Here is a 23,130-nt window from a genome sequence, read left to right as displayed (position 1 = left end):
TATGTGATCTTTGTATTCTAAGGCTCTTGAAACCTCATCTTCTATATCTTCTGTCGCTGTTTGTTCTTCCACATCCAAATCCATTTTAGTCAAATAATCTTCTTTCAATATCAATTGCTCCAGCAACTCTTCCAATGCATCATGATCTGGTCTTTCTTTAACAAGTTCGTCGTCAATCTTGTTAATCAGTCTGGTTACAGCGGTGCGGATTGAGGATCTTTTTTTCTTTCTACGGTCGATTTCAGCCATTGTTCCTTTTTTCTGTCTTCTTGTTTGTCTTGCAAACCAATGGAGTTTTCGTCCTCTTCTTCCTTCATCTAAATGTCCCTGGTTTCGGCACCAAATATTGCAGGACAATTCGATCAGGAATGACAGAAACTGGATCTCTCTTTAGCTTTCGTTTATTCTCTCTTTTCATCATGACACTGGGTCGCATATCATGAACAATCAACAATCAAACAATTTACAACGTCCCTATATAACCTTACCCCCCGCTAATCAATTAATTCACGATTGTCTGTGTGTGACATGATGTCACCACTAAGGTGCGCTTGTTTTTAGCACCTTTAAAGCTGCAACAGGCTCATTACTTCAGGACTTAATTATGTACATAAAAATATAATATTCAAAATTGTACCTGTGTATAATTCCTTACTTAGAATCCCAAAACTGTCTTTTAATTGTGTGTAAATTGTGCGTTTTCTTTGAGTGGAACATATATGTATTGTCTGTTCTATGCTGGCCTGTTGGCCAGGTCTCTCTTGAAAAATAGATTTTAATCTCTTTTACCTGGTTAAATAAAGGTCATATAAAAAATCACATAGCAGCATTATTAGGTACACTATCGATTATATTCCATTACATTAGTTTGTGTGTGTGTGTGTGTGTGTTTGTGTGTGTGTGTGTCTGTGTGTGTGTGTCTGTTTGTGTGTTCGTGTGTGGGCCTAGATCTGTGTTTTGAAACACCACATCCCCGGGAGAGAGGAAGAGGGACAGAGGAGAGAAGGAGAGAGGGGAGAAGGAGAGAGGAGAGAAGGAGAGAGGAGAGAAGAAGAGAGGAGAGGAGGAGAGGGGAGTGGAGGAGAGAGGAGAGACGGAGAGGAGGAGAGAGGAGGGGAGAGAGGAGAGGAGGAGAAGGGAGAGGAGAGGAGAGAGGAGGAGAGCAGAGGAGAGAGGAGGAGAGGGGAGGAGAGGAGAAGGGAGAGGAGAGGAGAGAGGAGAGGAGAGGGGAGAGAGGAGAATGGTGTTGATGATGATGGTGGTGGTTGTGAAGTGGGTTAGTAGAATGGATACCAGCGACAACAACAATAAAACCTTGAGGCCCAAGTGCTGTGAACTTTATCATATCACGTCTTCATTACGTAATATGACACATGACAGAATCAAGGACCACATTTTAATAATTTAGCTGCTTTAGAGTGCACCACCTGTTGATTATTATTCATATCTAGTACGGCAAGAGACCCTGTTCAGTCATAAATAACAATCGTTATTAACATTGATTATAATATAGAAATTAAATAGAATATAATTATTAGAATAAATATAACAGTATCCAACCATAAGCTCAATACATGCAGTTTGACGGTTTAAATAAAGGTTCGATTTTATCTAGTGAGTAAATGTGCTGCTTTTATTTTGAAGGAACCGGAAGCTCGTCGAGTCAGCGGGGCTTTTACTCTGAACTACTCTCGGAAGTGTGTTTTACCAACGCCGGGTGACGTAAATATAAACAAACCGTAACAGTCCCGCTGCTTAAGACACGGACACCTCAATAACTAACTCCTAATTAACTAACACCCAATTTACTAATTTATATATCAGACAAACACCAGCAGTCATGCTCTGACACGTTAGGATGTTTTAGTTTAATTCAGAGTGACGGACTGAGCGGAATGGAAAGACCAAACATAACGGTATCTATGATTAAAGTAACGGAAACGTTAACATTTACAATATTTATCAACAGTGAAGCTCACTGTATCATTCCTCTTTATTATGTTGATGTGTGGCTCTTACGTTCTCCATCTGCCTCCAAACTGAAGGCGACGCGGCGGAGGGACTTGCCGGAGAAACCCCAGGTCAGTTCATCACACCGTGAGAACCACCACCAGTCTGGGAGAGGGTCGTGCGTTTAGCCCAGCTTCTGGTTTACCAGAATGCACTTCTGGTATCGTACTTCATATTGCGCTTTTGGCCCGTTTAAAGTCATTTTAGTGAGAATAATAACATAACAAGGAAAATAAAATACATCCCTCTATCGGATATCCCTCTCTTTCTCTTAGTAGTAAAGCCAGTAAACTGCCTCATACCATGTAACTCAATGTCCAGCCTTAAACCCGTGTAACTCAAAGTCCCGCCTTAAACCTGTGTTTCTGAAAGTCCCGCCTTAAAACTAATTAAAAAAATACACAGGTTTATGGCGGGACATTGCTTTGGATTGGTTTAAGGCGGGACCTTCAGTTACATGGGTTTAAGGCCCGCCTTAAACATATGTAAAAATCCGAACTGACTTTTCATCTAACTCAAAGTCCCGCATCCCTGCCCATTGCCCGTATGAGCCACTCCGTCTCTGCGTTAACGTCCAGGGGTACAGTGCGTCTCAGTGGTAATCCGCTGTTGTCATAGCAACAAGCTTTAGGTTTAGCCCTGGAGGGATTAATGATGTCCAGTTGAACGTGTTGAATGCCCCTCACTGACTCCTCGGTGGAATGGCGAGGAAATCCACGGTAAGGTCTTGTATTATATGAGGAGAGAGTTTATAATCTACGTTAAGGATTTGTATTATATGAGGAGAGAGAGTTTATATTCTACCGTAAAGTCTTGTATTATATGAGGAGAGAGGTTATAATCTACGGTAAAGTCTTGTATTATATGAGGAGAGGTTATAATCTACGGTAAACTCTTGTATTATATGAGGAGGGAGAGGTTATCATCTATGAGAAGGACTTGTATTATATCAGGAGAAAGAGGTTATAATCTATGAGAAGGTGTAATACCTCCTAAAGTAAAGGTGATGCTGGCCTTTAGAAGATACAACTCATCAGCCAATGAAAAGTATTTATCCTTGTGTGGCTCTTGATTATCTTGTGCGGTCAAACCATAAATGTAACGTAATGGTGACATTGTTGTTGAGTAAAGCCTTGTGTTTGATGTTCTCTCTCTTCCTCTTCAACTCCTCATCCTTATCATGGACAGAGGACCCTGCCTGCGATGCCGAGGTGAATCATCACATCTACACAACCATAACATCTACACAATCATCACATCTACACAACATAACATCTACACGATCATCAAATCTACTTGCCATGACGATGGCGCGGCTGTGTCCAGACGCCGTCGGGGTCGCTCTGTTTAGACTGCTTTTTACCTGTAGTTCTTGTCTTTTTAATCGGTTTTACAGATCAAACATTTAGTCTGATCACATATGATCACCAAACGCTTTGAGAGATCAGAGATCAGTACTCGCCTTATATTAGCACGTCTCTTGCGACCAAGCTTACGTTCCCAGCTGAGATCCTCCGGGTAAACAGACCCACGGACGGCACTAAAGACAGGAGAAGTACAGGGAGACGGTCCAAGAAACATAGAGGGAAATGAGGTGGAATCCGGGACAGACTGAGAAGCAAGGCATATAATCCTCCGTTGCCGAGTATTCTGCTCGCGAATGTCCAGTCGTTGGAAAATAAGATGGATGATATCAGGGCACGGATTGCTTTCCAGGGGGACATCAGAGACTCCAACATCTTATGTTTCACCGAATCCTGGTTGTCCCCTTCTATACCAGACCACTCGGTCTCACCAGACGGGCACTTCCACATCGCTCCCATGGATAGAACAGAAGATTCCGGGAAATCCAAAGGTGGCGGAGTTTGTCTCATGACAAACAAGAAATGGTGTGACCCGAGGAATACCACCGTCCTCTCCACTGGCTGTTCTTCCCTCCAGGAACACCTGACCATCTTGTATCATCCACACTACCTGCCCCGTGAGTTCACAGCAATCATCACCATGGCGGTCTACATTCCCCCTCATGCTGATACAGATATTGCAATATCTGAGTTGCAGGAGGTGATAAACATGCAACAGTCTCGCCATCCGTCAGCTGCCTTTGTCATCCTCGGGGACTTTAATAAAGCAAAGCTTTCAAAGGGCCTGCCAGAATTTAAACAACATATAAACTTTCCGACGCGCGGAGAAAACACATTAGATCACCGTATGCTATGTTTAAGGACAGTTACAAAGCTGTCTCTTCACCTGCTTTCGGGAAATCGGATCACGTGTCCATTCTCCTACTACCCAAATATAAACAGAAAATACTGCGTGAAGCTCCAGTGACGAAAGACGTCAGGCGCTGGACGGTCCAATCAGAAGCATTGCTCCAAGACGCGTTGGACAACGTGGATTGGGAGATGTTCCATGAGTCCTCGGATGACGTCGGTGAAATGGCGGAAGTGGTTGGGAGTTACATCAATCTGCTATACTGCGAGACCATACAGGCTGTCAAAATAAAAGTCTTCCCATATCAAAAACCATGGGTAGATGGAACTGTCAAGGCAGCATTAACAGCGCGGAATTCCGCCTATAATGCCGGGATCATTTCAGGTGACATGACTGAATATAAAGTTGCAGCCTATGGCCTGAGAAGGACTGTGAAAGATGCAAAGCGGCGATATAAGGACAGATTGGAGGCTGATTTCAATATGGGTGACCCAGCACAAGTGTGGAAGGGCCTGCGGATTATGACTGACTTTAAGAACAAGCCCTGCTCGTTTGATTAGCTCTGCCCCCTCTCTTGCTGATGAATTAAATACTTTTTATGCACGGATTGAGACAGACTGGGGAAAAAACTACTTTATTGCAGATATGGCTGAGGAAATGGCAAAGGACTGGGAGACCCTATTCATTGTCACTGAGGTTGATGTGAGGAGGGTCTTTAAGGGCGTGAATGGGAAAAAGGCTGCGGGGCCGGACCAGATTCCTGGGAGGGTCTTAAAATCCTGTGCAAACCAACTAGCCCCAGTGTATACTAAAATCTTTAACACATCCCTGGCTCAAGCTGTCGTTCCCTCTTGCTTCAAACAGTCTGTCATTATCCCTGTGCCAAAGAAAAATACCCCATCGTGCATGAATGATTATCGTCCTGTGGCCCTGACATCAACAGTGGTGAAATGTTTTTAGAATCTGATAAAGAATTGCATCAGTTCCTCCCTGCCCAGCTCATTTGACACCCTCCAGTTTGCATACAGGGAAAACAGGAGCAGGGATGATGCCATTTGCAATCTCTTACACACCTCTCTGACCCACCTTGATGAGGGGAGAGGGAATTATGTGAGAATGCTGTTTATAGATTACAGCTCGGCATTCAATACCATAATTCTCTCTCGCCTGATCCAGAAGATGAGGTCGCTGGGAATCAACACCCAAATATGTAATTGGGTGCCCAGCTTCCTCACTGATCGCCCCCATGTGGTCAGAGTAGGGGGAGGTGTAATGTCAGGACCCCTGATCCTCAACACGGGTACCCCCCAGGGGTGCGTTCTGAGTCCACTGCTCTACAACATCTACACGCATGACTGCATAGCCTCCAGCAGCTCAACCTCCATCATCAAGTTTGCCGATGATACCGTGGTGCTGGGTCTCATCACTGGCAACAATGAGCAGGGCTACCTGAACCAAGTGGCAGACCTGGCACTGTGGTGTCAGACCAACAACCTGGCCCTAAATATCAACAAAACTAAGGAAATGGTGGTGGATTTCCGGAAGGAGCAGGGCAGTGGGCTCACCCCACTCATCATCAGTGGGGAACCTGTGGAGAGGGTCCCCAGTTTCGAGTACCTGGGGGTGCACCTCACTCAGGATCTCTCATGGTCTTTCCACACACAACACCTGGTTTCCAAGTCAAGGCAGCGGCTCTACTTCCTTCGGCGGCTGAGGAAGTTCAAGGTCTCCCCTCCATCCTGAGGACCTTCTACTCTGCAGCTGTGGAGAGCATCCTCACAGGCTGCATATCAGCCTGGTATGGAAGCTGCACCGCACGAGACCGGGCTCCCCTGCAGAGCGAACCATTGCGCTCAGCAGAGCGAACCATTAGGTTAACCCTCCCCACCCTGAGCTATACATACAGCAAGAGGGTGAGGGCTAGAGTCAGGAAAATCAGGCAGGACGCCTCTCACCCAGATGCTGGCCTCTTCACCCTGCTGCAGTCAGGCAGACGCCTACGCTGCCTTAACCCATTTGTACCGGCTGCTGCGCGGCGCAACATTGTATCTACTAGATACAATGTTGCGCCGCGCAGCAGCCGTAACAAATGGGTTAAAGCTCGGACTGAGAGACTGAGGAGGACCTCAGTGGACCTCAGTGGTGGAACGAGCTCCCTACCGAAGTCAGGATCGCAGAGTCGCTCACCAGCTTCCGCAAAAGACTCAAAACTCACCTGTTCAGAGTTCACCTCAACTCTGCATAGAAACCAATGCACAGCCACCATTGAATGTTGTACGTCCTGGCACTTGAACATTGCACTTATTGAAGGTACTTAATTGTGTAGCATCTACAGTAGCTGCTATCGTTGCTTTACACGGGGGATGGGTTAGCCTAGCGATTGTAATACTTGCACTTGGTTCTATGAACATCTTTACTGTACCGACAGCGATATATTGTTTCACTTCTTATGACAAATGTACTTATTGTAACAAATGCACTTATTGTAAGTCGCTTTGGATAAAAGCGTCTGCTAAATGCCCTAAATGTAAATGTAAATGTAGGAGGAGTTTATTTTTCTTTAGACTGCTTAACTCCGGTGGACTATAACTGGCACTCTTGCGCTTTCTGCACCACATGGACTGTTTTTATAGCATCCCATCAACTTGAACTTGAACTACACAACCATCACATCTACACAACCATCACATCTACACAGTCATCACATCTACACAGTCATCTCATCTACACAATCATCACATCTACACATCATTTATGTCTTTATAAGAGGCTAGATCTCAATTTCTTACATTTTTGACTCCATTTTTTTGAGGCATTAAATGATGATCGGCAAATTGATTAACTGAAATATTACCATATGTATATATTTAAAACAAACAAATATGATATGAAAAAGGAAATTATTTAGCAAATATCAACAAAGTTACTTCGATTTAGGGCTGCAACTAAAGATTATTTCATGGTTGATTAATCAAATCATTCTTTCTTCGAATCAATAAATGTCTAAATTAGTTGTATTAATTTCCCTATAAAATGTAAAAAACCTCAACAATCATGTGATGCTCTATCTGAAAGCAGACAAGAAAACCTTAAGTAGTCATTAGATATGATCTATTCAAATATTTGAATTGAACAGCAATATTAAGCATCAAATGTTTGTTATTTGTACTTGTTGTTTTGTCGATGACCACTCTGAGTTTATCTTAACATGTTTATAACCTCTCCCCCCCCCGTTGGCTGAATTGGTCATGAAGCCAGGACTCAGCTGGTAAGTTAACCGCCTGCTGCTCGTCAGTCAGTCAGTCAGTCAGTCAGTCCTCTGCTGAGTTATGTTTGTAACACTGGTCTGCTCCCAGTAGACCTCCCAGTCCCTAAGACCAAGAAGAAACGCTCGAAGAAGGTTCCCAGTGGGGTGGACAATGTGGAGGGTGAGACACACACACACACACACACACACACACACACACACACACACACACACACACACACACACACACACACACACACACACACACACACACACTGTCGTGGCAATAATTTCCTTTAACAGATATTGCGTCTAGGACAGATGAGATTTCTAAATGCAAAAAAGCACACAATACTTGCAGAACATATATAACCTAGGTTTAATGCATGCATACATAAGACTCCTCTCTAGCAGAGGGAGTCCAGAATGCACTTTGACTGAGTTATTTATACAGTTTCAGATCCTCCCTATATTGCAGATGTTAATAATCAAATCAGGTAATGTTTAAGACACAGAGTTGCCTGTGTTCTCATCGAGCAGAAGAGGGCCCAAGAGGATGTCCTATCCCTTGTGACCGTTTTACCCAAGTACGAAGGTTAACATCACGATTTATTCTGAGGAAGGCAGGCCGGTTACCCATAGAAAAGGGATTAGATTTAGATGCCACTGAGGAAAGTGGGACTGCTGACCAGAGCACAAAGGTTAACATTTTGACAACATCACTCACTCCAACGGTGAAGTGGATGACCCAAGCACAAAGGTCAAAACGTAGACGACACTGAGGAAAAGCAGGGTGGCAAGACAATACACGGAATGAAAAACAAAGACTATATGACAAAAAGGTAGCAAAAAATGAATTTTTCCAACACAACACACACACTAACCCTAATGTGTAATATATAACACACTAGGCCTCTAGACCCCCCCTGGGGTCTAGAGGCCTTCTCCTCTAGACCCCGGGGTAGACATGGAGAGAGTCAGTGTAGTAGTAGTAGTAGTGGTAGTGGTCGTAGTAGTATTAGTAGTTTAAGTGTCCTCGCCCAGTAATAGTGGTGGTAGTGTTGTTCTAAGGTGTCTCACTCTCCCTCCAGACCCCGGGGTGGAGATGGAGCGGGTCCCCAGCCAGGGGGCCTCCCCTCTGGGGGACGCCGCCACCCCCGACCTAGGCAGTGACGGAGGGGCCACGCAGCGCAGGAGGAGGAAGAAGAAGACCCCCACCATAGGTTAACACTCTACATGTTATCATGTTAGCTTTCACTTGACATGTTAACACATGACATTTGTTACACAAATAGCATTCTTAATTCAGTCTTCTTCAGTCTTCAGTCTCTCTTTATGGCTCTCACTTGGTGGGTTGACTGTAGTCTGTCGGTAGGTTGTCTGTGGATTGTGTGTGCGTGTGTTGAAGTTGACTGTAGGTTGTGTGTGGATTGTTTGTGCGTATGTTCACGTGTCGGCTCTAAGTTCTAACATGCGTCAACATGAGTTGAGTCAACTGAACGGTACAAATAAACAAAACATCCGCTAATATCACTCCAACATTTTTCGTGATAACAGAGTAGTGTCTATACTCAAGTATCAAAGTGTGTCGGGAGCAGTAAAGACAGTGCTAGGGTTAGGGTTAGCAGTAAAGACTGTGGTAGGGTTACGGTTAGCAGTAAAGACTGTGTGCTAGGGTTAGGGTTAGCAGTAAAGACTGTGTGCTAGGGTTAGGGGTTAGGGTTACCAGTAAAGACTGTGTGCTAGGGTTAGGGATAGCAGTAAAGACTTTGTGCTAGGGTTAGGGTTAGCAGTAAAGACTTTGTGCTAGGGTTGGGGCTAGCAGTAAAGACTGTGTACTAGGGTTAGGGGTTAGGGTTAGCAGTAAAGAGTTTGTGCTAGGGTTATGGTTAGCAGTAAACACTGTGTGCTAGGGTTAGGGTTAGCAGTAAAGACTGCTCTCTCAGCATTCACAGATTTGTTTGCACACCTGTGTTCAATCACTGCCCTGACTATAAGGCTTTGGTCACTACCACTAGTTACCACCAGGTGGAGCCAGTCCTCATGCATTAAATGAGTAACTAATTAAAGTTAAAGGCCTACGTGCAGGTTAACCAGAAGTTTTGATTAATGGGTACATAAAGCACTCAAAATATGTATATTATTCATAAAATGTCTCCAAAATAGTGTTAAAGTCCAGCTTTTGTCATTTTTAGCAGTAATGGGTGTTTTCTAACGCCATTCGGCGATGACGTCACGTTGGGGAGACGTGGTGAAAGGTAGCCTCAGCCTAGTACTAGAACTATGGCATCTAAGAGGTGGCAAGAATCACAAATAACATGTATGGTGGCCCACAGCCGTACAATTTCGAACCTATCAGACCAGAGAGGGATTGCTGAGAACTGATGGCAGTCAAAGCCAATTAAATGCATGGTCAGAGGAGAGTGAGTGGAGAGTTGCTATCATTTAGCAACGCAGCAACGAGCGCTGGAGCTAGTCAATGAACAGCAGTGCATACAATAACTACACTGTTATTTATGTTTACTGTCAGTAAATAACACAGAGTGAAAGTCAACGTTTTCTTTATATCTAGTGACAGCGATTATGTCGTTCAGATAAGTACCGGTAAACTTAGTCAGAAGATCTGGAAATAGAAGGCATAATGTTAGCTATGGGCTAACTTGCCAGTCCCACCTGTGAAATTCCCCCACATAATCCATAATTAAATCTTACCGCCAACGTTGTAATCAGATTTCCGATTGGTTATCCCACGTTTTGATGGTAGCCTACTAGCTCCAGTAACAACATCTTTGCCTAGTGTTTATTTCTAAACTTTATTTTACCCAGGGTTGCCAACTTTGGGACTTTGGCTGGAGTGAGACTCTAAAATATTAGTGTGCGCGGCAATTTTTTTTGACAACCCCAACCCTAATTTTTTTTTTTTTACAAAATAGTCCTTGTTTACTTAGTATAAACCCTCATTTATGAAAAAAAGTTAAAGAATGGAAACGCTTTTTCGAAATGTACAATTCATTTATTGATTGCACTATTACAAAATAAAGACAGGCATCCGAGAAATTTCTTATTTTCTTTTTAAAGAAGGAATTGCTAATGCAAATGGGACAGGTTTCCTATGGAATACCAACTTAACATTATAATGCTATGACATTTACATTTAGTCATTTAGCAGACGCTTTTATCCAAAGCGACTTACAAGGGAGAATAACATTCAAGCTACATTGCAACAGACATTAGTGTAACAATAAATAAATACTGCTAAGTAGTGCTAGTAATTGTAAGTTAGGAGAGGAGGTACTCTCTGAAGAGCTGGGTCTTCAAGTGCTTCTTTTATGACTAGATTAATTGAGGAATTTACCTCACTGTACACGGCCCCAGCAGCAGAGGCATTGTTGTGCACTATGTGGCATGGGCAACCTAGGATGAACACTGAAGGGTTTTCTTTCAGCACCCTCGATTTGATAGAGTTTCTGTCTCCCATATTCACGCTGGCATTGTCATCAGAAAGAGCAATGCAATTCTGCCAAGGTATACTGTGCCCTTTCAACACAGAGTACATCTTGCTGAATATGGTTGCCGCAGTGCCACACCCTTCTCCAGTTGTTATTCCCATATCCAAAAGTCTATGGGCTACCCCATTGGTCTCCCAGATTTTGACAGTCAAAGGGTTCATCTTTGCCTTTCCTTAAGAAAAAGCCACAAGTTTTACACAATCAGACAATAATTGATTCCGCCATCGTCAGTAAAGCAGTAATTTAAGCAATGCACAACTTGTCATTCTCTATACCTATTATATGTAGGATTGATTAGATGTTGGATTCAAGCACCATGTAAAAGCCTAATGGGAGAGGGAAAATAATTTAAAAAAGGTCACCTGTATCATTGGACCCATCTGTCGACATACTGAATGGTTTACTCTTGATGTTGCGCAACAGCTCGTTCAGTAAATAAGGACTTATTGCCTTGTTAATAATGGCTGATGTCTTTGTTATTGCGGAACAATACATCTTGGCAATTTTAGAATCCGGAAAGCATTCTTTAAATAGCGGGCTGAGGTGGTCTGCAAAGGCTATAGGAATATTGTGGCTGACCAGGGTCACTGCCAGTTTGACCTCTGCCCTTCTAGCCTGTAAAAAAAATACGAGTTTACATCTGAGGTAGAATATGTGCAAATGCATAGCCAAAGCACATATATGATTGGATTTGATTGAAATTATCACTTGAGTGTCCAGATTCATCTCTTCAGCCCTCGAACAAACAAATCTATCTATTTTGTTGGTACTGTCAAGGATTTTTTGTTTTTGATATGACTCTCTCTGGTGATATGCCGCTGAACATCTGACCTGCCTTGATGCCTGCATTCCAACTCGTGCCGGCAGACTTCACACAAAAAGTGAAACTCAGTTGTGCCCTGTTTAATGAAAGGCCACTCTTTAGTCCAGGCACTGTTGAATCTGGAATTGTAAGCAGCATCCCTTGATTTTGCCCTTTTCTTCTGCTTGACTGTGGGCTCTGTGCTTGTATCTTCCTCCTCCACCTCCTCCTCCTCCTCCTCCTCCTCCTCCACCAGCACCTAATCATCCAACACCACCACTTCTTCATTGTCTTTCTCCACTCTTTCCTCTCTCTAAAAAGGTAGGCTGTGTTAAAAAACCTGCAGCCTTATAATGACATGGTAGCCTAATCATGACATCTCCATTAAAATGACATGTAGGCCTGGATTTTCCTGTGCTAACATTGGTAAGACAAGTTCATATTTTGAGTTGTGGTGAGGTATCAGGTGGAGGGCACACTGTCCATCTTTTAATGAAAAGTTAGCCTAGTGTAACATTTTTCTTTTTGCTAACAAACAACTGAACATAAATCATTATGTGACTAGCTTACCTGCTGAAGCTCTGCTTGATTCTTCTCCTCTTCATGTCCATGATCCGTTTTTCTTTTAAAATATTTCAGCAAGCTCATCTAACAAAACATAATTTGCACATGAGCCTTTTATTTAGCAATTACCTAGCCCTCATAACGCACCGCTCATGATCTCTCTGTGAACTTTTCAAATGCAACTGACATATTAGGTGCATGGTTTTCAGCGAATCAACGATCAGAGAATACTGCCGTGATCACGTTGTAGGCAGATGTTACAGCTGCTAGTCATCAGCAGAAAATGAACGGGAGAATTTTTTATTTTGGCGTGACATTTCTTGCGTGTGCGTGACAGCGTGAGATTGATGGTGAAAGCGTGACTGTTGGCAACCCTGCCTACCTCCCACTGTCTTTCTGCCCTTTGGCAATGTAGTCAGGGTAAAGGTCTGGTTGTCCTCTAAGGACTCGATCTCCTTGTCCATTACTCTTTTCCACTTTCATGATTCAGTTGATGTCATGGCCTATTTAAAGATCCGGGGCACACCACAAACTGATCGGTAGCAATAGTCTATACTAGTGAGTGTAGTGTCATCCTCCTCGCTATCTTCCTGAGTATAATCTCTAAGATACCCTGGGGGTTTACGCTCTCTGGTGGGATATTTCCCACTCCTTGAGGCCTGTGGCGTCAACCTAGGGTGCTTCTCGCCATCATCCGTCTATTTTGGGGTCCAGCCCTAGCTCCTGAGTCTTTGTGACAAACTTTACCAGCCTGTGCTTTTGCACTTTCCCTTTATTGGGGTAGTAAACTAGAAAGGCGGGACTGCCCTTGTCATGGCCTACAAAGAGTCCTCTCTCACACCTAGGATCTAGTTTACCTCTGTCCTGTTGGTAGGCGTAGCATCCTGACCCGAACTTGTGCATCTTGGCTAGATCACACTTTTTCCCTGTCAGTGCTGTATAAGGGGTAGTGCCTGTGTGCTTATTAAAGCACCGATTCCTGGTGTAGGCTGCTTCCTGAACGGCATAGTGCCAAAGGCTCTTAGGTAGGTTACTGTCAATAAGTTTACACGTGGCCATCTCGAAAAGAATACGCCCTTCCTTCTCAGCTATCCTGTTCTGGTGTGGGCAGGAAGGACCTGACGTCTCGTGGCTGATTTTGTTCTTTCTCAGTAGGGTCTGAAACTCTCTGTTAGTGAACTTGGTCCCGTTATCTGACCGAATGCATTTCTCAGTGCCATAAGGCGCTACATCAGCCAGGAACTTCTCTGTGGCCTGAATTGCATCACTTTTTGCTTTGAGAAAGTAACAAACACTGCCCCTGTACTCACATCTGTGAAAGACTGCATATACTTGAAGCCATCTATTGATTCATTGTTTACTGGACCAGCTAGATCTGTGTTTACCAATTCAAGTGGTGTCTTTACCTTGTCAATTGGATCTCTGTTTCTCGTTTGAGTAAACTTGCCCTCTATGCGCACATCACATTCTTTATCAGGCCTACGTTTTGCACCTTTAATGTGCATGCCTACTGTTACATCCTACAATTTCAATATGTCCTTGTAATTACAATGACCCATGATCTCATGCCATGTCTGGATATCATGGATGACATTACATACATCATTTTCATCACACTCGGTTTGCAAGTAGTACATTCTCTTACATACATGGATATTAAACCTTGTGCCATTAGGCGCCACAAGAACATCTTTACCTTCGTCAAAGGATACCTTGGCACCACTAGCGGTGGCACTCTTTACCGAGAAGAGTCCTTGGGGGAATGAGGGGATGTAGAGGGCGTTCTTTAACGTCGCTGCACACCTGCGCCCCTCGCTGTCAATGAGGCATACCTGTGCGTCTCCCCTGCGCCAACCCGAAGGTGCGCTTCCCATCTGCCAGCTCCATGCTGTGTCTCTCTGGCTTGAAGGTGCTGTCAAAGTTCTTGAATCGGCTCCTGTCATTGAGGATTTGGGACGACGCGCCCGTGTCCACGATCAGTCCTTTTCTCTCTGGATCTGTTGCGCTGACCGGCTGGCATCTTCTGTCTGCATGATGAACGTGAAGTCTTCTATTCCCCCGAAGCGGGATGTGGACGTCATGTCGTCCACATCCCGCTTCATGGCCGCCGCCGCCGTCATCTTGGGCACAAGCGCACTGAGAGCCCTGTCCACGCTCCTTCTTTCTGCATGCTTTGTCTGTGTGACCGGTGCTTTGGCGGAAACTACACCAGGCTTTCTTTGTGCAGTCACCCTTTCTGAGGCCCTTTCTCTGCATCACCAACACACCACATCCGTCGGGGGTCCGTTCTTCGTTGGCACCGCTCGGGCTTTCAGCACTCTCCCTCCCGCCTCCTCGGCGACTGGGTCTGAATCTTCTGCGGCCTCAAAGTTCCGCAACATGGCCTTGAACTCCCCCAGCTTCATGTCCGCTGAACCATGAGTAACCACCAGCGTGAACGGCTTGTACTTATTTGGTAGTCCCGCATAACCATCGCCATCATCAGTCCCTCACTTGGCGCTTCACCTGCACTCCTGAGCGCCGTAATTATTTGCTCTGCAAAATTTTGATCTTTTAATGTGATGTATTTTGTGTATGTCCAGTCAGACTTGTTGTCTCCCTTGTTCTGTGTGGTCTGGTAGGCTATACTGTCCTGTGTGAGCCGAATCACCTAAATGAATTCCCGACGATTTGTGTTGTTTGGTATAAATAATGACTTGACTAGGCTATCTATCTATCTAGGCTATTAATTAACAATTATTCGCCAAAGGCGAAGTGAATAGTGGGGAATAGTCCCCGAGGCCAAAGGTCGAGGGGCTATTCCCCACTATTCACGGAGCCTGAGGTGAATAATTGTTAATTAAATGTTTTAGTATATACTACACGTGAACACTCCAAAAATAAACAAGAGAACACTTTTTGCCGGGATTTATTTGTTTTTATTAGCGGTTTATTTGTTGTTATTAGCGGACATTTTGCGATGAAAACAATATCAAGTTTGAGATGTCAATCATGGGATATTGCCCAATATCCCGAGATAGCGAACCAATCAAATTGCGCCATCTTAGGAGGTTCACGTGTAGCATATACTAACTATATTTAATATCTATGTATTTATCTATGTATCTGTATAATCTGCTGAACACTCTCTTACTAGTCTCTACTCTCAAGGGTCTCGGCTGCGGCTTTGGTCCGTGTCTCCCCAACGTGACGTCATGCAATGCATTCTGGGGGAAATGAGAATCAATAGCAAACTGCTAAAATAGTACCTACTTTTTCGTATTACATTCCGTTTTGTAATACCTAACAACATTAAATACAATAGATAACAGTTTAAATCTTTATTACCAACAAGCAAATTGCATAAATTCGTTGGAAAATAAACCCTGCAACACAGCCTTTAAATGCTTCCGACAATGACAAACACATGTTGATATCACATGTCATGTTCTAACATGTTATACATGACTTGTTGAATGTGCATTACAAGGCTATGTGTCTCTCTGTTTATCTCTCTGTCTGTCTCTCTGTCTGTCTGTCTGTCCTGCCAGACCTAGCAGAGGACCAGGCTGAGCTGGTGAACGGCGACCGTCTGGACAACCTGACGGACGTGGAGACGGAGACGGTCAAGAAACCAAAGAGGAAGAGGTGAGCCTCACTTCCTTAGTATCGGCCAATCAGACGCAGCCGGTCCTCCGAAGGGAAGCACAGAGGGACAATCTGTCATCTGTTATCCTCATTTTAACGTCTCCTGCATCTTTCTTGTTTCCTCTTCCTCCTCCTCCTCCTCCCCTACTTCGTCCCTCCTCCTCCTTCTCCTCCTCTCTCCCTCCTCCTTCTCCGCTACTCCTCCCTCCTCCTTCTCCTCTTCCTCCCTCCCTCTCTCCTCCTTCTCCCCTAATCCTCCCTCCTTCCTTTTCCACCTCCTCCTCCCCCTACTCCCTTCCTCCTCTCTTTCCTCCTCCTCCTCCTCCTCCTCCTCCTCCTCCTCCTCTACTCTCTTCCTCCTCCGCGTCTCCCTACTCCCTTCCTCCTTCTCCTCCCCTTCTCCCTTCCTGCTCCTCCCCTCCTCCTCCCCTACTCCCTTCCTCCTCCTCCCTCCCTCCTTCTCCTCCTCCCTCCCTCCCTCCCTCCTCCTGCTCCGCTACTCCTCACTCCTCCCTCCTCCTTCCCCTCTTCCTCCCTCCCTCCCTCCTCAATCCCAACCTCCTCCTCCCTTCCTCCCTCCCTCCCTCCTCCTTCCTTCTCCTCTTCCTTTCTCCCTTCCTCCCACCCTCCCTCCACCTCCCCCTCCTCCTCCTCCTCCTCCTCCTCAGGAAGTCCAAGCAGGCGGAGCCCCTCCCCCCTGAGCTGGATGTGGAGGAGGATGACATCATCAGTGACTCCCCCCCCTCCATCCCCCAGCATGCACTGTTCTCGGCGCCGCTAGGCCAGAGCCAGCCGGTGGGGAAGGTCTTCATCGAGAGGCACAGTGAGTCGGTTCTACTGGTTCCACTTGTTCTACTGGTTCCGCTGGTTCTACTGGTTCTAATGGTTCTACTGGTTCTGATGGTATTGATGGTCCTCCTGGTTCTGCTGGTTTTACTGGTTCTGCTGGTTCTGCTGGTTTTGCTGGTTCTATTGGTTCTGCTGGTTTTGCTGGTTCTATTGGTTCTGCTGGTTTTACTGGTTCCACTGGTTCTGCTGGCTCTGCTGGTTCTACTGGTTCTGCTGGTTCTGACCTGGGCTATTAGCTACACAGGTTACACATTTATAAAATACACTCATCATCTACTGATTGTGTAGAACCTCTATTGTTTGTCTGTGTGTGCATGTGTGTCTATACTTTGTGTGGCCCTTGTATGTGTGTCTGCATGCTTGCGCAAGTATATGTGTGTGGGTTTGATTACTTGTGTGTGTGTATGTGTGTGTGTGTGTTTGTTTCTCAATGTGCATGTTGTACATGCACATTGAGAGTACATTGTACTCTTGCGTGCCTGCCTTGTGTGTGTGTATGCGTGCTTGCATGAGTGTATGTGTGTGGGTTTGCATGGTCATATTTCAGTATATATGCTTCTATTTATGCCTCTGTCTCTCTCTCTGTCTGTGTTTCTTTGTGTGTGTCTCTCTCTCTCTCTCTCTCTCTCTCTCTCTCTCTCTCTCTCTCTCTCTCTATCTCTCTCTCTCTCTCTCTCCCTGTGTCTCTCTCTGTGTGTCTCTCTCTCTCTCTCTCTCTCTGTCTCTCTCTCTCTCTCTGTGTCTCAGAGCGTTTCCAGGCGACAGACCGCTCCGGTGCTGTGGGGCGGTCCAGCGACCAGACCGATGACCTCATGGACCAGCAGCAGTACTGGACCACCCGGGACGTGGCCCTCAGGGTCCACGGGGGCTTCCGGTAAACACCCCCCTGTAGTCCATCAGAGGGATGCATCATGGGAGCTGGTGTTTAGGATACCCCGCCATTTTGAGAGGAAAGGAGGAGGAGGAGGAGGAAGGAGGGAGGGACTCCTGTCGGGTCCTCAGTGTGGTCTGGTCTCCCTCGGGTCTTCAGGGTCTCTCTCTGGTCCTCATGCTCTCCCTCTGGTCCTCATGGTGGTGTGGTCTCTCTCTGGTCCTCATGGTGGTCTGGTCTCTCTCTGGTCCTCATGGTGGTCTGGTCTCTCTCTGGTCCTCATGGTGGTCTGGTCTCTCTCTTGTCCTCATGGTGGTCTGGTCTCTTCTGGTCCTCATGGTGGTCTGGTCTCATCTGGTCCTCATGGTGGTCTGGTCTCCCTCTAGTCCTCATGGTGGTCTGGTCTCTCTCTGGTCCTCATGGTGGTCTGGTCTCTTCTGGTCCTCAGGGTGGTCTGGTCTCATCTGGGCCTCATGGTGGTCTGGTCTCCCTCTAGTCTTCATGGTGGTCTGGTCTCTCTCTGGTCCTCATGGTGGTATGGTCTCTCTCTGGTCCTCATGGTGGTCTGGTCTCTCTCTGGTTCTCATGGTGATCTGGTCTCCCTCTGGTCCTCATGGTGGTGTGGTCTCTCTCTGGGCCTGAGGGTGGTGTGGTCTCTCTCTGGTCCTCATGGTGGTCTGGTTTCTCTCTGGTCCTCATGGTGGTCTGGTCTCTCTCTGGTCGTCATGGTGGTCCGGTCTCCCTCTTGTCCTCATGGTGGTCTGGTCTCTCTCTAGTCCTCATAGTGGTCTGGTCTCCCTCTAGTCCTCATGGTGGTCTGGTCTCCCTCTAGACTTCATGGTGGTCTGGTCTCTCTCTAGTCCTCAGGGTTGTGGGTCTCTTCTGGTGCTCATGGTGGTCTGGTCTCTCTCTGGTCCTCAGGGTTGTGGGTCTCTTCTGGTCCTCATGGCGGTCTGGTCTCTTTTCTGGCCCTCATGGTGGTCTGGTCTCTTCTGGTCCTCATGGTGGTCTGGTCTCTCTCTGGTCCTCAGGGTGGTCTGGTCTCTCTCTGGTCCTCAGGGTTGTGGGTCTCTTCTGGTCCTCATGGTGGTCTGGTCTCTCTCTGGTCCTCATGGTGGTCTGGTCTCTCTCTGGTCCTCATGGTGGTCTGGTTTCTCTGGTCCTCAGGGTGGTCCGGTCTCTCTCTTGTCCTCATGGTGGTCTGGTCTCTCTGGTCCTCATGGTGGTCGGGTCTCTCTCTGGTCCTCATGGTGGTCGGGTCTCTCTCTGGTCCTCATGGTGGTCGTGTCTCTCTCTAGTCCTCATGGTGGTCTGGTCTCTCTCTGGTCCTCATGGTGGTCTGGTCTCTCTGGTCTTAATCGTGGTCTGGTCTCTCTCTGGTCCTCATGGTGGTCTGGTCTCTCTCTGGTCCTCATGGTGGTTGTGCTCTCTCTAGTCCTCATGCTGGTCTGGTCTCTCTCTGGTCCTCATGGTGGTCAGGTCTCTCTCTGGTCCTCAGGGTTGTGGGTGTCTTCTGGTCCTCATGGTGGTCTGGTCTCTCTTCTGGTCCTCATGGTGGTCTGGTCTCTCTCTGGTCCTCATGGTGGTCTGGTCTCTCTCTGGTCCTCATCGTGGTCTGGTCTCTCTCTGGTCCTCATGGTGGTCTAGTCTCTCTCTGATCCTCATGGTGGTCTGGTCTCTCTCTGGTCCTCATGGTGGTCGGATCTCTCTCTCTGGTCCTCATGGTGGTCTGGTCTCTCTCTGGTCCTCAGGGTTGTGGGTCTCTCTCTGGTCCTCATGGTGGTCTGGTCTCTCTGGGCCTCATGGTGGTCGGGTCTCTCTCTCTGGTCCTCATGGTGGTCTGATCTCTCTCTGGTCCTCAGGGTTGTGGGTCTCTCTCTGGTCCTCATGGTGGTCTGGTCTCTCTCTGGGCCTCATGGTGGTCTGGTCTCTCTCTGGTCCCCAGGGTGGTCTGGTCTCTCTCTGGTCCTCATGGTGGTCGTGTCTCTCTCTGGTCCTCATGGTGGTCTGGTCTCTCTCTGGTCCTCAGGGTTGTGGGTCTCCCTCTGGTCCTCATGGTGGTCTGGTCTCTCTCTAGTCCTCATGGTGGTCGTGTCTCTCTCTGGTCCTCATGGTGGTCTGGTCTCTCTCTCTAGTCCTCAGGGTGGTATGGTCTCTCTCTAGTCCTCAGGGTTGTGGGTCTCTTCTGGTCCTAATGGTGGTCTGGTCTCTCTCTGGTCCTCAGGGTTGTGGGTCTCTCTCAGGTCCTCATGGTGGTCTGGTCTCTTCTGGTCCTCATGGTGGTCTGGTCTCTCTCTGGTCCTCATGGTGGTCTGGTCTCTCTCTGGTCCTCATGGTGGTCTGGTCTCTTCTGGTCCTCAGGGTGGTCTGGTCTCTCTCTGGTCCTCATGGTGGTCTGGTCTCTCTCTGGTCCTCAGGGTTGTGGGTCTCTGCTGGTCCTCAGGGTGGTCCGGTCTCTCTCTGGTCCTCATGGTTGTCTGGTCTCTCTCTGGTCCTCATGGTGGTCTGGTCTCTCTCTGGTCCTCATGGTGGTCTGGTCTCTTCTGGTCCTCATGGTGGTCTGGTCTCTCTCTGGTCCTCAGGGTGGTCCGGTCTCTCTCTGGTCCTCATGGTGGTCTGGTCTCTCTCTGGTCCTCATGGTGGTCTGGTCTCTCTGCTGGTCCTCAGGGTGGTCCGGTCTCTCCCTGGTCCTCATGGTGGTCTGGTCTCTCTCTGGTCCTCAGGGTTTTGGGTCTCTGCTGGTCCTCAGGGTGGTCCGGTCTCTCTCTGGTCCTCATGGTGGTCTGGTCTCTCTCTGGTCCTCAGGGTTGTGGGTCTCTTCTCCCATGGGTTCCTAGCGGGTTATGCGGTCTGGAACATGGTGGTGGTCTACGTCCTGGCGGGGAAGCACCTGACGGGGTCCTTAGACCTGCTGGTCCAGTACCACGGCCTGGCCTACCCCGCCCAGTCCCTCACCTACCTGCTGCTGGCCCTGAGCACTGTCGCCGCCTTCGACAGGTAGGACCTCCACCACCACCTCCTACACCTCCACCACTACCTCCACCACTACCACTACACCACCACTACCACCTCCACCACTAACACCACTACCACTACACCACCACCACCACCCCCTCCACCACTAACACCACTACACCACCACCACCACTAACACCACTGCCACTACACCAGTCGCTGACCTACCTGCTGGTGGCCCTGAGCAGGGTGGCCGCCTTCGAAAGGTAGGACCTCCGTCACCTTCATCACCTCCATCACCACCACTAACACCACCACCACATCCCTCTCAGCTCAGCTTTGTGAAGGGGGTGAGTGGGAGGGATTATGGTTGAGTGGGAGGGGTTTATAGTGAGTGGGAGGGGTTTATAGTGAGTGGGAGGGGTTTATAGTTAGTGGGAGGGGTTATGGGTGAGTAGGAGGGATTATGGGTTAGTGGGAGGGGTTTATAGTGAGTGGGAGGGGTTTATAGTGAGCGGGAGGGGTTATGGGTGAATGGGAGTGGTCATGGTTGAGTGGGAGGGGTTATGGGTGAGTGGGAGGGGTTTATAATGAGTGAGGGGTCATGGGTGAGTGGGAGGGGTTATGGATGAGTGGGAGGGGTTTATAGTGAGTGAGGGGTTTTGGATGAGTGGGAGGGGTTTATAGTGAGTGAGGGGTTTTGGGTGAGTGGGAGGGGTTTATAGTGAGTGAGAGGGGTTATGGGTGAGTGGGAGGGGTTTATAGTGAGTGGGAGGGGTTTATGGGTGAGTGGGAGGGGTTTAAAGTGAGTGGGAGGGGTTAAGAGTGAACCTGGTTCATGTGATCATGTTGTGACAGGGTGAACCTGGTTCATGTGTTAATGTTGTGACAGGGTGAACCTGGCGAAGGGCTCCTTGGCGCTGAGAGAGTTCCTGACCCTTGACCCCATGGCGCTGGCCTCGTTCTGTGAGACCAACAACACAACTCCTCTTCTACACACTCAGGAGCACACTTTAATAATCTAACCTCTCTCCTTCTGTGTGTGTGTGTCTTTCTCTCAATGCCTTTGTCTGTCTGTCTGTCTGTCTGTCTGTCTGTCTGTCCCTCCAGTGTATTTCTCGGCCCTGGTTCTGTCTCTCAGTCAGCAGATGACCAGTGACCGGATCAACCTCTACCAGTCCAACAGCAGCCTGTGGTGAGTTAACCCTAACCTGGTTAGATCAACCTCTACCAGTCCAACAGCAGCCTGTGGTGACTTACTGGTCTAAACTTTGTTATATCAACCTTGTTAGATCAACCTCGTTCGATCAACCTTGTTAGAGGAACCTCGTTAGGTGGACCTCATTAGGGGGTGGATCTCTAATGAGACTGGTGCAGTTCTCACGTCTGTTGCATTACAATATGTTTAACTATATAAACATAGAGGGTTAGTTATTAAACCAGGTTATTAGAACAATATGTTTAACTATATAAACATAGAGAGTTAGTTATTAAACCAGGTTAATATTTATTCTAATATGTCTTTATTGTACTAAAGGACTCCAGGGAGGGAGGGGGAGGTCATGCACCCCTGGGTGACGGTGAACCTGGTGGTGGCCGTGCTGGTCGGCCTGGCCTGGATCTTCATCTCCTCACGCCCAGAGACCGACTACACCGAAGGTGAGGAGGAGGAGGAGGAGGAGGAGGAGGAGGTGGAGGAGTAGTATGTAATGATCTCTCTAACGTTCTCCTCTCAGGGTACCTGATGTCCATGGAGGTGGAACCGGCCGGACCAGAGTACAAGACGGAGATGACAGCATGAACACTCTCCTTGACCTACCTTTAAAGACCTTAAAGACCTTAAATACCCTTTATAGTCCTTTAAATACCTTAGCCTACCTTACCTTTTAGATACCCTCTATAAACCTTTAACTACCTTTAAATACCCTCTATAGACCTTTAACTACCTTTAAATACCCTATGTAGACCTTTAACTACCTTTACCTACCTTTTATAGAACTTTATCTACCCTTACCTTTTAGATACCCTTTATAGACCTTTAACAACGTTTTTAGATGCCATTCTTGTATATTGTTTTGCACATAGTTGATATTTTTACAGTATTTTGCCAACGTGTGTTTTGCTTTGTAGCAGATTATTTTATATTTTTAGTAAGATGAAGATAGAAATACTTTTCTTTTTTAAATACAAACGGAACAAAAACCCTCAACGCATCGTTTGTCTAATTTGTTTGTTTTTATGTATTTAGTATTTATAAATTAATACTGTATGGTATTTTCTAAGAGAGACGTCGGTATCTAACTCAGTGAGCTAGCCATAACTAATTAGTAATTAGTGTAATTTATTATATATTTGAATCATAATATATATATATATATTTATTAAATATATATAATATATCTCGAAATAAGCTACCAACATTATAAGAGGAGCATTTTGAACACATACCTTTGTTGCTTATTCAGCAAAAAAAAAAAAAAAA

The 23,130-nt window shown here is 46.7% G+C and overlaps 1 protein-coding gene across 1 annotated transcript; it reads left to right on the top strand.

Annotated features, from left to right (window-relative positions):
* Positions 1-1,737: 1,737 nt before the first annotated feature.
* Positions 1,738-22,669, top strand: tmem237b (transmembrane protein 237b). Its single transcript, XM_079738378.1, has 14 exons — positions 1,738-1,916; positions 2,046-2,081; positions 3,199-3,221; positions 7,479-7,492; positions 7,581-7,652; positions 8,563-8,694; positions 15,877-15,973; positions 16,642-16,796; positions 17,570-17,696; positions 20,499-20,690; positions 21,541-21,614; positions 21,759-21,843; positions 22,186-22,307; positions 22,385-22,669. The coding sequence occupies exons 1-14, from the start codon at positions 1,896-1,898 to the stop codon at positions 22,447-22,449; spliced, it is 1,215 nt and encodes a 404-aa protein (XP_079594504.1). The 5' UTR covers positions 1,738-1,895; the 3' UTR covers positions 22,450-22,669.
* The last annotated feature ends 461 nt before the right edge of the window (positions 22,670-23,130 follow it).

The sequence above is a fragment of the Pollachius pollachius genome (genome assembly GCF_949987615.1).
Source record: "Pollachius pollachius genome assembly, chromosome: 6".
In the NCBI taxonomy this organism is placed as follows: domain Eukaryota; kingdom Metazoa; phylum Chordata; class Actinopteri; order Gadiformes; family Gadidae; genus Pollachius; species Pollachius pollachius.
This window is presented reverse-complemented; position numbering and strand designations above follow the sequence as displayed.

Bases quoted from the DNA above. Each gene is read 5' to 3' on its own strand.
- tmem237b (XM_079738378.1), top strand. From the start codon at position 1,896: ATGGAAAGACCAAACATAACG. The intron at 15,974-16,641 runs GTGAGCCTCACT...CCTCCTCCTCAG, and splicing joins AAGAAACCAAAGAGGAAGAG to GAAGTCCAAGCAGGCGGAGC. The intron at 22,308-22,384 runs GTGAGGAGGAGG...TTCTCCTCTCAG, and splicing joins AGAGACCGACTACACCGAAG to GGTACCTGATGTCCATGGAG.